This window comes from Salvelinus namaycush, chromosome 5 (assembly GCF_016432855.1).
Source record: "Salvelinus namaycush isolate Seneca chromosome 5, SaNama_1.0, whole genome shotgun sequence".
Lineage (NCBI taxonomy): Eukaryota > Metazoa > Chordata > Actinopteri > Salmoniformes > Salmonidae > Salvelinus > Salvelinus namaycush.
In genome coordinates, this window is record NC_052311.1 from 50,306,199 (window position 1) to 50,321,380 (window position 15,182).

General features: G+C 43.9%; 1 protein-coding gene across 1 annotated transcript; it reads right to left on the minus strand.

Moving 5' to 3' along the window:
* Positions 1–1,298: 1,298 nt before the first annotated feature.
* Positions 1,299–14,640, minus strand: LOC120047168 (HORMA domain-containing protein 1-like). Its single transcript, XM_038992701.1, has 15 exons — positions 14,608–14,640; positions 14,292–14,436; positions 14,117–14,180; positions 13,945–13,981; positions 13,830–13,850; positions 13,712–13,738; positions 13,501–13,568; positions 4,668–4,819; positions 3,172–3,329; positions 2,976–3,065; positions 2,763–2,820; positions 2,571–2,632; positions 2,301–2,384; positions 1,882–1,974; positions 1,299–1,670 (listed from the first exon to the last, which is right to left on the minus strand). Exons 1-15 carry the CDS (start codon positions 14,638–14,640, stop codon positions 1,581–1,583), a joined length of 1,182 nt encoding a protein of 393 aa, XP_038848629.1. The 3' UTR covers positions 1,299–1,580.
* Positions 14,641–15,182: the final 542 nt, after the last annotated feature.

Genomic DNA, 15,182 nt, shown 5'->3' on the forward strand with positions numbered 1-15,182 from the left:
TATACACTGCAATTCAGCTTTTAGACACTAATGTGTACAAGAGCAAATAAACCTTACTAGAAACTACACATGTTAAAAGTGTAGCTGCATTTTAAGTCCCATCAATGTCGTCAAGTAGCCAGTTGCCAATAATTACTAAGCAGTGGAGGCTGGTGAGGGGATAGTAATGGCTGGAATAGAGTGGCTGGAATGAAACACGTTTCCATGGTACTGTAACTACAATATAGTATAACATGACTAGAGAGATACTTTCTTACTGTCTTTTTATGACAGTGGGCTGTCGATATAATAAAAATGGTTGAAAAATGCTTTTCACAGCTCATAAAGATTGTCAATTTGCTGCTGAGTGGGTATTGTCAAAGGCGCAGAGGGCATTGCACTAGATTTTTCAGTCCATTCCACTTTCCACTTGAATGTTATCTCCAGTGCCTATAAAAAACAAGAGACAATGAAATGAGGTTATTCTCCAGTGTCGAAGACATGCCCTGTTTGGATGTAGGAGCTGATTTGATGGACTCTCCCTCTCCCGCCAGCCGGTGTGGTGGAGAGAAGAGAGAGGGCCTGTTTGGATATGCATCACAAAGGCTTCCTGCAGTATTGATCTGCAGTGGGTTAAGGTAGTCTATCAGCAAATGTCCCTCTCTCTGGGAAAAACAACAGCTGATTAAAAGCACACAGCAGCCGGGCAGGAGGCTGCTGATGGCCGGTTATCTCAGCCCAAAGGTCAGTGTGTACAGATATAATCCACTTTCACTTAACAGCTTAATTTAAGTCACACCTCATGCTAATGCCGCCATTTGGCAGTCCCTTTGTTAAAGGTTGGCTATTATTTAACAAGAAGATGATACAGTATTGTATAGATTTTTTGGCGCTCATGCTAACAGCATCAGGTCTTGCAGACAGGAAGCTGAAGCTCTTTGATCTTGAATTGTAGCAAGAACTTGCGTTTCCTTTTTCCAACCGCGACACTAAAACAGGTGCACCCAGGTTTGTTTCTGATGGAAGCAGTTATATCTGAGGTTCAGCACTAGCGTGTAGAACTATCTGCTCTTAACCATACAGACCGAAATAAGAAACTGAGATAAGGCACTTTAATATATATTTTAATATCAAATAACTTACAACTGGAGGGTACTGTATATTGATACTTTATTTAACAATATAAAATATAAACACAATTTTGCACAGTATAAAGTTTATGGTAATCATAAGACAAAAAAAGAAGGAATTCTCACAATAAAAATGTCATCCTTTGAAATAAATAAAACTGTGAGTTTCGCACTTCACAGACCCTAATATACAATTGTAGAAAATACATTTTTCCCAGTCTCCATATCACACACTAGCATGTAACTCAACAATGGAAACAAAAGTATAAACATAAACAAGGTGGATTTGAAATAACCATTTCCTTTATCCTTTCCATTGTAGCAACAGAATGCAGAGGTACTATTGTGGTGTTGGCGGTGGGCACTACACCTTTTCCTTTAAAACAACTAAAAGGCCTAGATGCCATCCAAATTAGAACATCAGTTCTTGTTTTGACAGATATCTTATAGGTAAGGTGGGGAGGTCAGAGGTCAGTAGCGTTCCTTGGGTTCGCTGAACTTACGTTTTTTCGGCACAGAGGCCTGGACATCCTGACTGCAGGGGAACTCGAACTGCGATATCTGCTAATCAGAGAGTGACAGACAGTTTACTAACTAATGCAAGACTCTAAAATTAATAATGATTGCCAAACAATATTCTGTATACATCTAGATGGGATGGACTGAATGAGTCATATTGACTTGTTAAAAAAACATGTAGGTTTTATCTTTAAAAGACAATTTGCACATTATCACTCCTTCCATGAGTAAGACTGGGGGCTGAAATCTATGATGCTCGAGGGGGCGTGTCTCCCACCATTTTGTCTTCGATGGGAGAGGGCTTCTTCTTGTTGACGCTGTGCACCTCAGTCTCAGCCTTTCTCTCCTGCACACACACACACACACACACACACACACACACACACACACACACACACACACACACACACACACACACACACACACACACACACACACACACACACACACACACACACACACACACACACACACACACACACACACGCACAGAACAAAGACAGTAAATCGCAGACTGCAGGGAAGTGCTTATGAAGCTAGTCAGATACACTAGTCCCATAGATATACATCCTCCGTGGTCATTTTTACATGACGTTATACAAAGATGTCTTCCATTTGAACAGAACCAGTAGGAGTTAGATAGGGTTGTGATAGGGTTTGAGGGGCACTGACCAGGGTGGACCTGGTGACGCGTCCGCTCCTGGTCCTCTTAATGACCACTTCCAGGTCAGATGTCCTCTTTCCCAAAGTGTCCATCTGAGACAGACAGGTCAATCAAACCACAGACCGTTACCTTCACAACTGAAGCAGCCCCTATATTACTTTATATTCCTACAGTACTATCCCACCAATGTATTTGTATTGTTCTGTATTTGCAGTTGGTTGATACAAGGCCTATCTTAGTCGTGACTATGCAGAATGTACATTTTGCTGTTATTTTACCTGAGAGTTCTCTGTGCTCTCCTCACACACCTCCATCTTCTCCTGGCAGTTCACCTGGACCTCTTTGAGCATCAAACACGATGAAAACACAATAAAACAAAACATGGATTTCAGACCGCATTTGACTTCTTAAAAGAGAAAAAATGTTCAGCGAAACTTCTTTATACTAAGTTTTGAGAGAGGAGGTCCTACCGGAATTGTCCAAGTAAACGTCGTTGTCCGGATTTTCCATTACTTTTATCATGCGGGTCTGAAAGTAGAAACCCCATTATTAAAAATGTTATATACTGTAGATATATCCCATGGGATAGAGACAGCAATGCCCCCTACTGGGTTAAAACAATAGCGCCCTGCCATAGGCACCCAGTCAAATTAGCCTAGATTTATGTCAGCCTCAGTTCTCACCTGCTGACCGCTGATCTTGGTCACTGTCCCCCCCTCCTCCATCTTCAGCTCCCACTTGTCCCTCACGCAGATGGGCTGCTCGTCATCAACCTACAGAGAAAAGGGGACAGCTGTTAATCAACGTGTCACTCACTAGTCTGGTTGACATTACTCTGACTCTTTAGTTATTTCCCCCCTTTCCTTCATTCCTTCATACCTGCTCCAGCCTTTCTCTCTCTGTGGTCATGTCCACCTTCAGGGTGTGGAAGGGAGTGACCACCTCGCCCATGGTCAGGTTGACGGGCTCCTTCTCAAACTGCATGCTATCGCTGTCCCCCTCCATGAAGCCTGGGGGCTGGTAGTCCTGGGGAGTGACTGAGATATATACACACACACACACACACACTTGTTATACCCTATGAAAGTTCAATTTTACTTCCGTACTCCGTCCGGGTTTAGTAGGCTAAGAATGGGTTTCAAATGTTGATGTCAAATTCATAAAAACTGGGTAATTTAAGATATATTTATCGTATATATGCCAGTTTTCAATGTATTTGACGCTCAAGAAGCACGAAGCTGAAAAGTTTCATTTGAACTACACACATGAACTACAAATCAAAAGGCAGTGGTTGGCAACGTTCAGTGAAAAACACTCCCAGCCTAATCTAATATAAAACACATCAAACAGCCTGCAACTAACAGGTTGTTACCTTCCTGTAAGTCCTCAGCTCAAGCAGGCATGCTCCAGCATGCTAACAACACTGCAGGAGATGTAGTTCAAATGAGACTTTTCTAACTTTTGTAATGTCTTACTTATTGAGCGTCAAATATTTTTGATAAAAGGCACCGGGTATGAGCAAATCAATACACAATTATAAACTGGGGGGTTCGAGCCCTGAATGCTGATTGGCTGAAAGCCATAGTATAGCAGACCATATACCATGGGTATGACAACACATTTATTTTTTACTGCTCTAATTAAGTTGGTAACCAGTTTATAATAGCATTAAGGCACCTCTGGGTTGTGCTAGGACACTACCCGTAGCTGTGGTATATTGGCCATATACAGTACCACACCACCTCGGGCCTTATTGCTTAAATATACGCTGAGTATACAAAACACCTGCTCTTTCCATGACATAGACTGACCAGGTGAAAGCTATGATCCCTTATTGATGTCATTTGTTAAATCCACTTCAATCAGTGTAGAAGAAGGGAAGGTGACAGGTTAAAGGATTTTGAAGCCTTGAGACAATTGAGACATGGATTGTGTATGTGTGCGATTCAGAGGGTGAATGGGCAAGACACAAGATTGATGTGCTTTTGAACTGGACTGGATATGGTAGTAGATGCCAGGCGCACCGGTTTGAGTGTGTCAAAAACTGAAACGTAGCTGGATTTTTCACTCTCAACCGTTTCCCGTGTGTATCAAGAATGATCCACCACCCAAATGACATCCAGCCAACTTGACACAACTGTGGGAAGCATTGGAGTCAACATGGGCCAGCATCCCTGTGGAACGCTTTTGACACCTTGTAGAGTCCATGCCCCGACAAACTGAGGCTGTTCTGAGGGCTCCTAATGTTTGGTATACTCAGTGTAATTAAATTAATTTGATCATTCAAAAGACCCGGGACATGACCCCGGAACAGCGTATTGCATCACATCATCCCTTGTCTTTTAGCTTACTCTACATCATTGTGTTGTCTTTACCGTCATCGTAGTAGGAGAGTTTCATGTTAAGACAGACATTGTCTGGCAGAGGACCCAGGTTCTGCATCAGTGTGTAGAGTTTACGCACCAGGAGGATGCTGGACTTTTTTGTGCTGCTGCAAGCCATCTTTCCCAGATTCTTGCTGTTTTTGCTAAAACAAAAATAAATGTAAACATTTTTAAACAATTAAAAGTTTCTTTCTTCAATGTTTCTCAATTAAATTCTGCCATGTTATCATTATGTTATACACATTAGGGTTGAATATTTCCCCGGAATTTTACAAATGTTCCATCCCGAGAATAAATCACTTTTGTCCCGGGTAAGCCGGTATTTCCCGCCAAGACCGGATGTGTCATTCAAAAGCATTACGAAGCATATAAATAGGCCTATGTCTGGATTTTATTAGAGCTTTGATCGAAAATTCATGCCTGATGCAACCTAAACCTGATTAAATACATTTTATGAGCCCTACATTAAAGACATTTAATGAGCCCAAGCCCAAATGATTGTACCGTTATCCAATACAGCTACTTTACATTACATAAGACAGAAAAACATAAAAGCACATAGATGTAGCTAGCTATATGCTCTCTTGGGTAAATAAATGAAACAAGCTCCAGTAATCTTTTTGAGTGTGAACTGTATTACTGTACTGCATTGTATTATACTGTATTATATGAACTGGAATTACGCAGCTCGTTCAAATCATGATAAAGCAGGGAGAGAACATGCGATCCTGGTGCAGCACATGCGGTCTACAAAGTTACAAGTATAGGCTAGTGAATTTGATTGACATTTTTCATAATATCTCAAAATGTTATTAGCCTACCTCCTCTTTCTCTCTCTAGTGTTGCTTCATTCCTTCCTTGCTTTCAACAGTTAAATGTAATACGTTTTGTTGTCCTTATCTTTATCATTCTAATGACATGCTTGAATAATATAGTACTAGAATGAGATGCAAAAGGCTTTCACTTCTCTTCATGAGGATTGGATGGTTATGGGTCTGCATAAATAACTGCTATAGCCTACCGCCATCGCACATTCGCTCTTCTTTCAAACTGTAACGGTAGTCCTCCTCCTCTTCATCCGAAGAGGAGGAGCATGGATTGAACCAAGGCGCAGCGTTGTGAAATGACATAATTTTAATAAAACAAGACGGGAAAACCACGAAACGAAACCACTTGAAATAATTAACAAAATAACAAAACAAATGTAGACAAACCTGAACTATACGAACTTACATATAACACGAAGAACGCACGAACAGGGAAAATAGACTACACAAAAAAACCGATGTACCAACAAACCGAACAGTCCCGTATGGTGCGACAAACACTGACACAGGAGACAACCACCCACAACGAACACTGTGAAACAACCTACCTAAATATGACTCTCAATTAGAGGAAACGCCAAACACCTGCCTCTAATTGAGAGCCATACCAGGCAACCCTTAAACCAACATAGAAACAGAAAACATAGAATGCCCACCCAAACTCACGTCCTGACCAACTAACACATACAACAAACTAACAGAAATAGGTCAGGAACGTGACATAACCCCCCCCCTAAGGTGCGAACTCCGGGCGCACCAGCACAAAGTTTAGGGGAGGGTCTGGGTGGTCATCTGACCACGGTGGTGGCTCAGGCTCAGGACGAGGTCCCCACCCCACCATAGTCAATCCCAACTTGCTAATCCCCCTCAGAATGACCACCCCTCTCTTCCACCCACCTAATATAGGCAACACAAAATAAAGGGACAGCTCCGGGACAAGGTAGCTCAGGACATAGAGGTAGGTGAGAATAGAGAGGTAGATAGAGAGGTAGCTCAGGATAGAGAGGTAGCTCAGGATAGAGGGGCAACTCCGGACTGAAAGGCAGCTCCGGACAGAGAGACAGCTCTGGACTGAGGGGCAGTTCTGGATTAATGGCCGCTCTGGGCTGAGGGGCAGCTCATGACTGGCTGACGGCTCTGGACGCTCATGGCTGGCTGACGGCTCTGGACGCTCATGGCTGGCTGACGGCTCTGGACGCTCATGGCTGGCTGACGGCTCTGGACGCTCATGGCTGGCTGACGGCTCTGGACGCTCATGGCTGGCTGACGGCTCTGGACGCTCATGGCTGGCTGGCGGCTCTGGACGCTCATGGCTGGCTGGCGGCTCTGGCAGATCCTGTCTGGTTGGCGGCTCTGGCAGATCCTGTCTGGTTGGCGGCTCTGGCAGATCCTGTCTGGTTGGCGGCTCTGGCAGATCCTGTCTGGTTGGCGGCTCTGGCAGATCCTGTCTGGTTGGCGGCTCTGGCAGATCCTGACTGACGAATGGCTCTAGCGGCTCCTGACTGACTAACGGCTCTGACGGCTCGGGACAGACGGGCGGCTCTAATGGCTCGGGACAGACGGATGGCTCAGACGGCGCTGGGGAGACGGATGGCTCAGACGGCGCTGGGGAGACGGATGGCTCAGACGGCGCTGGGGAGACGGATGGCTCAGATGGCGCTGAGGAGACGGATGGCTCAGACGGCGCTGAGGAGACGGATGGCTCAGACGGCGCTGAGGAGACGGATGGCTCAGACTGATCCTGTCTAGCGGAAGGCTTTGGCTGCTCCTGTCTGGTGGAAGGCTCTAGCGGCTCCTGTCTGGCGGAAGGCTCTAGCGGCTCCAGTCTGGCGGAAGGCTCTGTAGGCTCATGGCAGACGGGCGGCTTTGCAGGCTCATGGCAGACGGGCGGCTTTGAAGGCTCAATACAGACGAGCAGTTCATGCGGCGCTTGGCAGACGGACAGTTCAGGCGCCGTTGGGCAGACGGCAGACTCTGGCCGGCTGAGACGCACTGTAGGCCTGGTGCGTGGTGCCGGAACTGGAGGCACCGGACTGGAGACACGCACTTCAAGCCTAGTGCGGGGAGCAGGGACAGGGCACACTGGACTCTCAAAGCGTACTATTTGCCTGGTGCGTGGTACCGGCACTGGGGGCACCGGGCTGAGTGCACGCACATCAGGACGAGTACGGGGAGAAGGAACAGTGTGTACAGGGCTCTGGAGACGCACAGGTGGCTTAGTGCGTGGTGCCGGAACTGGAGGCACTGGGCTGGAGACACGCACCATAGGGAGAGTGCGTGGAGGAGGAACAGGGCTCTGGAGACGCACTGGAAGCCTGGTGCGTAGTGTAGGCACTGGTGGTACTGGGCTGGGGCGGGGAGGTAGTGCCGGAAATACCGGACCGTGCAAGCGTACTGGCTCCCTTGAGCATTGAGCCTGCCCAACCTTACCTGGTTGAATGCTCCCCGTCGCCCGACCAGTGCGGGGAGGTGGAATAACCCGCACCGGGCTATGTAGGCGAACCGGGGACACCATGCGTAAGGCTGGTGCCATGTAAGCCGGCCCGAGGAGACGTACTGGTGGCCAGATATGAAGGGCCGGCTTCATGACATTTGGCTCAATGCCCAATCTAGCCCTACCAGTGCGGGGAGGTGGAATAACCCGCACCGGGCTATGAACACGTACAGGAGACACCGTGCGCTCTACTGCGTAACACGGTGTCTGCCCGTACTCCCGCTCTCCACGGTTAGCCTGGGAAGTGGGCGCAGGTCTCCTACCTGCCCTTGGCCCACTACCTCTTAGCCCCCCCCCAAGAAATGTTTGGGTAGTACTCACGGGCTTTTCGGGCTTCCGTGCCAGACGCGTCCCCTCATAATGCCGGTTCCTCTCTCCAGTTTCCTCCGCTCTCCGAGCTGCCTCCAGCTGTTCCCATGGGCGGCGATTCACCTCCACTTTAGCCCATGGTCCTTTTCCTTCCATGATCTCCTCCCAAGACCATAAATCCTGCTTCGTGCGCTGTCCGTTCCTCCCGTTACACCGCTGCTTGGTTCTGGTTATTTGGTGGGTGGTTCTGTAACGGTAGTCCTCCTCCTCTTCATCCGAAGAGGAGGAGCATGGATTGAACCAAGGCGCAGCGTTGTGAAATGACATAATTTTAATAAAACAAGACGGGAAAACCACGAAACGAAACCACTTGAAATAATTAACAAAATAACAAAACAAATGTAGACAAACCTGAACTATACGAACTTACATATAACACGAAGAACGCACGAACAGGGAAAATAGACTACACAAAAAAACCGATGTACCAACAAACCGAACAGTCCCGTATGGTGCGACAAACACTGACACAGGAGACAACCACCCACAACGAACACTGTGAAACAACCTACCTAAATATGACTCTCAATTAGAGGAAACGCCAAACACCTGCCTCTAATTGAGAGCCATACCAGGCAACCCTTAAACCAACATAGAAACAGAAAACATAGAATGCCCACCCAAACTCACGTCCTGACCAACTAACACATACAACAAACTAACAGAAATAGGTCAGGAACGTGACACAAACTACCCATGAGTTCTATTGGCTGCTGTATTTAACATTCAGCAAACAAGAGCTTGTGTCCCTCTTCGAATAGTCTATTGCTATAAAAAATGCTAAAAAAAATTATGTTCAGCCGCTATTCTAGTCTAGGTTTTCCTGCATGGGATTCCAAGAGCTAAGGAGCATTTTTTACAGAAAGAAGACAGTGGAGTACAGGTGTGTGCGTATTGCACAAGAGACAGAGGCTATAAGTTAGAAGCTTATTATGCATTACCCATCATCATTTATTACCTAAATATAAATCTAATACTGCATTGGATGTATTACCTGAAAGAGGTAGGCTAGCACATCTAGAGTGCATTTGGAAAGTATTCAGAGCCCTTGACTTTCTCCACATTTTTTTTTACATTACAGCCTTATTATAAAATTTATTTAAAAAACATGTTCCTCATAAATCTACACACAATACCCCATAATGACAAAACAATTTGGACAAATTAATGTAAAAAAACAAAAAACTGAAATACCTTATTTACATTAGTATTCAAACCCTTTGCTATGAGACTCGGAATTGATCTCAGGTGCATCCTGTTTCCATTAATCATCCTTGAGATGTTTCTGCAACTTGATTGGAGTCCACCTGTGGTAAATTAAATTGATTGGACATGATTTGGTAAGGCACACACCTGTCTATATAAGGTCCCACAGTTGACAGCGCCTGTCAGAGTAAAAACCAAGCCATGAGGTCAAAGGAATTGTCCGCAGAGTTCCGAGACAGGATTGTGTTGAGGCACAGATTTGGGGAAGGGTACCAAAACATTTCTACTGCATTAAAGGTCCCCAAGAACACAGTGGCCTCCATCATTCTTACATGGAAGAAGTTTGGAACCACCAAGACTCTTGCTAGAGCTGGCCGCTCAACCAAACTGAGCAATCGAGGGAGAAGTTCCTTGGTCAGGGAGGTGACCAAGAACCCGATGGTCACACTAACAGAGATCCAGAGTTCCTCTGTGGAGATGGGAGAACCTTTCAGAAAGACAACCATCTCTGCAGCACTCCACCAATCAGGTCTTTATGGTAGAGTGGCCAGACTGTAACGATTGTCGGAAGAAGTGGACCAAGGTGCTGCGTGGTACGTGTTCATGATTCTTTATTTACTCAGAACACCAAACAAAACAACAAAATAATAACGAACGTCACGTTCTGTAGGCTTCAGAGCTAACAAAAAACAACATCCCACAAAACTAAGGTGGCAAAACATGCTGCCTAAGTATGATTCCCAATCAGAGACAACGATAGACAGCTGTCCCTGATTGAGAACCATACCCGGCCAAAACATAGAAATAAAGAACATAGAGTTTCCCACCCGAGTCACACCCTGACCAACCAAACATAGAGAATAAAAAGATCTCTACGGTCAGGGCGTGACAGACGGAAGCAGAGAAACAAGATTCTCTGGTCTGATGAAACCAAGATTGAACTCTTTGGCCTGAATGCCAACCGTAATATCTGCAGGAAACCTGGCACCATCTCTACGGGGAAGCATGGTGGTGGCAGCATCATGCTGTGGTGATGTTTTTCTACAGCAGGGACTGGGAGACTAGTCAGGTTCGAGGGAAAGATGAACGGAACAACGTACAGAGAGATCCTTGAAGAAAACCTGCTCCAGAGCGCTCAGGACCTCAGACTGAGGCGTATGTTCATCTTCCAACAGGACAACGAACCTAAGCACACAGCCAAGACAATGCAGCATTGGCTTCAGGACAAGTCTCTGAATGTCCTTGAGTGGCTCAGCCAAAGCCTGGACTTGAACCTGATTGAACATCTCTGGAGACCTGAAAATAGCTGTGCAGCAACGCTCCCCATCCAACTTAACAGAGCTTGACAAGATCTGCATAGAAGAATGGGAGAAACTCCCCAATACAGGTGTGCAAAGCTTGTAGTGTCATAGCCAAGAAGACTCGAGACTGTAATCGCTGCCAAAGGTGCTTTAACAAAGTACTGAGGAAAGGGTCTGAATACTTAAATAAATGTGATATTTCATTTTTTTTTTAATGTTATATATACATTCGCAAAAAACTATTAAAACCTGTTTTTGCATTGTCATTATGGGGTATTGTGTGTAGATTGATGAGGGGAAAAAACGATTTAATCAATTTTAGAATAAGGCTGTAACTAACAAAATGTGGAAAAAGTCAAGGGCTCTGAATACTTTCCGAATGCACTGTACATATAGGCCTATATACAGTTGAAGTCTGAAGTTTACATACACCTTAGCCAAATACATTTAAACTCAGTTTTTCACAATTCCTGACATTTAATCCTAGTAAAAATTCCCTGTTTTAGGTCAGTTAGGATCACCACTTTATTTTAAGAATGTGAAATGTCAGAATAATAGTAGAGAGAATGATTTATTTCAGCTTTTATTTCTTTCATCACATTCCCAGCGGGTCAGAAGTTTACATACACTCAATTAGTATTTGGTAGCATTCCCTTTATATTGTTTAACTTGGGTCAAACATTTCGGGTAGCTTTCCACAAGCTTTCCTACAATAAATTGGGTGAATTTTGGCCCATTCCTCCTGACAAAGCTGGTGCAACTGAGTCAGGTTTGTAGGCCTCCTTGCTCGCACACGCTTTTTCAGTTCTGCCCACAGATTTTCTATGGGATTGAGATCAGGGCTTTGTGATGGCCACTCCAATACCTTGACTTTGTAGTCCTTAAGCCATTTTGCCACAACTTCGGAAGCATGCTTTGGGGTCATTGTCCATTTGGAAGACCCATTTGCGACCAAGCTTTAACTTCCTGACCGATGTCTTGAGATGTTACTTCAATATATCCACATAATTTTCCTCATCGTGATGCCATCTATTTTGTGAAGTGCACCAGTCCCTCCTGCAGCAAAGCACCCCCACAACATGATGCTGCCACCCCCGTGCTTCAAGGTTGGGATGGTGTTCTTCGGCTTGCAAGCCTCCCCCTTTTTCCTCCAAACATAACGATGGTCATTATGGCCAAACAGTTCTATTTTTGTTTCATTAGACCAGAGGACATTTCTCCAAAAAGTACGATCTTTGTCCCCATGTGCAGTTGCAAACTGTAATCTGGCTTTTTTATGGCGGTTTTGAAGCAGTGGCTTCTTCCTTGCTGAGCGGCCTTTCAGGTTATGTCAATATTGGACTCGTTTTATTGTGGATATAGATACTTTTGTACCTGTTTCCTCCAGCATCTTCACATGGTCCTTTGCTGTTGTTCTGGAATTAATTTGCACTTTTTGCACAAAAGTACTTTAATCTCTAGGAGACAGAACGTGTCTCCTTCCTGAGCGGTATGACGGCTGCGTGGTCCCATGGTGTTTATACTTGCGTACTGTTGTTTGTACAGATGAACGTGGTACCTTCAGGCGTTTGGAAATTGCTCCCAAGGATGAACCAGACTTGTGCAGGTCTACATTTTTTTTCTGAGGTCTTGGCTGATTTATTTTGATTTTCTCATGATGTCAAGCAAAGAGGCACTGAGTTTGAAGGTAGGCCTTGAAATACATCCACAGGTACACCTCCAATTGACTCAAATGATGTCAATTAGCCTATCAGAAGCTTCTAAAGCCATGACATCATTTTCTGGAATTTTCCAAGCTGTTTAAAGGCACAGTCAACTTAGTGTATGTAAACTTCTGACCCACTGGAATTGTGATACAGTGAATTATAAGCGAAATAATCTGTCTGTAAACAATTGTTGGAATAATTACTTGTGTCATGCACAAAGTAGATGTCCTAACCGACTTTCCAAAACTATAGTTTGTTAACAAGAAATTTGTGGAGTGGTTGAAAAACTAGTTTTAATGACTCCAACCTAAGTGTATGTAAACTTCCGACTTCAACTGTATATCAATCTTGAACACGATTATCTATTTTGGATGCAATTTGAATGGAATTGATGGAAAGAAAGAAAGACTGCCAGAGAGCATTCACTTATGCACCGATTTAAAGAAATGATAAAGGAGTGTTTTAACCACTGCAATTAAAGAAATATATCATCTTTACAATAAAAAAATAAGGTGATCCCGAAAGCCAGATGGAGGTGTGCAAATTAGATGCGCATTCGGTCTTTATATTACTGTAGCATAGGCTATGCTGCAGCAAATGTAGGTCAACCTATCACAATAAAAAAAGTTACAAAGTTACCAAGGGAGTGTCTACATACTGAGATGGGCTGTCGGTTCCCACCCTGAGCGTTGATGATTCATTATGCAGTGACCAGAGGGAAGGCCTTACTGAATCCAGATTTAGACATTGCATATAATTGAACAGTTCCATTTCAAGTCATGCTGTTCATATAAATAATTTATTATAATTTACCGGTTTCTCACAGTTATTTATCCTGGGAAAAGGGAGTGGTTTTGGGCAGTAAATCTCAGTAACCGGGTTCCCGCCATTCAACCCTAATACACATTCCCAAAGCTATACCTTTCAAAGTCAATTTTGGGTCCCTTTTCAGTGTATTGGACTTTGAACTGGTAGCATTCAGTAACCTTCTGCAAATTGTAAAGAAAGACCAGTGTCACAATGAGAAACGACTTGATTCAAGAGGTTACACATACTGTAGAGTTTGTTCTAGTCCAGAGAATCAAAGCATTACTATGATCGATGCCTATGGGGTTAAAAAGTAGTCTATTACCTTTGGATTCTCTGGGTCTGTGTATATCTATAGAAAGTGGAAGGAGACTACAAACTTTAGAAACGAAAAATGTAAATGCTTTATATGCTGAAGAAAATATTCGATAAGATATACTCACAGACATAACGACCGTCCGCAACTGTTGGAATACAAGACATTCATTATTTGTAATTAATTAACATTAATAACATGCAGATAATGAATAAACAACTAAATGCTAGCATCTCACTTACGTATTTTCTCTGAAGGGCATCAAAGCATCCCTGCATCCTGGGAGGTGTATAAAAGAGTCTTAATTAATCAACACTGAATTAATAATCTAACTAGGATAAAGGGAAAGGATTTGGCCACAGAGTACTGTACTGTACTGGAATTTCCCACTGAGGCTTGGTGGTGTATACTAACCACTGTACAATCTGACTGGCACCAGGGCAGGTGCGCTCCTCCCTGAGGATCATAACTTTCTGCTCTGTGGCATAGAAACAGAAGTGTAAGGCTACTTCTTGAAGATCTCGGCTAGGGCATCATCATTTAAATAACAATTGAGTTCATTTAAAAAGAACATAAATTGTGTTTTGACCTTCAACATATTTTCTCCCATAAGCTTTTTCTGGGAAAAGACCCCTGAGATAAGTGATGCTGGAGACTGCAATGGCCAGCAGTTTCTTCACAACAATCAAGGACTGCTGCTCTGTTGAAACTACATTTGGCAGCAACTGGGTACCCTATATAATATAACAAAGACAGGCAGTTACACCAAGGCAATTTGAAGATGTCTGAATAAATAGACGCATGTAGATATTCATAGAACATGCTATTAGAACATGCCATTTGCTAGCTATAAAACAGCAATTCAATAGGACCAAGGTCTGGCTATGGATTGCCAGAGGTTTTACCTGAGCAGCCCGCAAACGTTGTTCACAGGCCATGGTAGTAATAGTTGATAACAAGTTGTCAAATCTACAAAATTAAGATTAATCAGAAGCCAGGTAGCTAGCTATCAAGGTAAAGATATGTTGAAATATGTAACTAGCTAGCTAAGTACTAGTTTACACAGATACAGAAATATGTTATACTAATCTGGCTAGCTACGTTAGCTAACTAGCTATCTACATTACATTTGTTAGCTAACGTAGCTAGAAGTACACACACCTACTGATCATGACACTGACTTTACTCTACAACCCATTGTGAATAGTATGAAATTGTATAACTCACATAGCTAGCAATTACTACCTAGATAGAGCGCAGTCACTCAATCTGTTTTTTTTGTTAAAAAAATAACAAACAAAAAAAATCTAGCTAGCTAGCCAGATCGAATTTACTAAGAAACTGTTGGGTGGTGGGCCAAACTCGCGCCAGACACACACATTTACCCGCCAAACCTGACAGCTAAAGTAGCCAATCAGAGGGAAGCTTAGATAACGTACATTTTCTTGCCCCCACATCATGCATTGAGTGATTAGTGATA

Excerpts from the sequence above, each read along its gene's own strand:
- LOC120047168 (XM_038992701.1), bottom strand. The coding sequence starts at position 14,640 with ATGGCCTGTGAACAACGTTTGCGGGCTGCTCAG. Across the intron at positions 14,181-14,291 it reads TGGGAGAAAATATGTTGAAG|AGCAGAAAGTTATGATCCTC; the intron begins GTCAAAACACAA and ends TCTATGCCACAG. Across the intron at positions 1,671-1,881 it reads GAGACACGCCCCCTCGAGCA|ATATCGCAGTTCGAGTTCCC; the intron begins TCATAGATTTCA and ends TCTGATTAGCAG.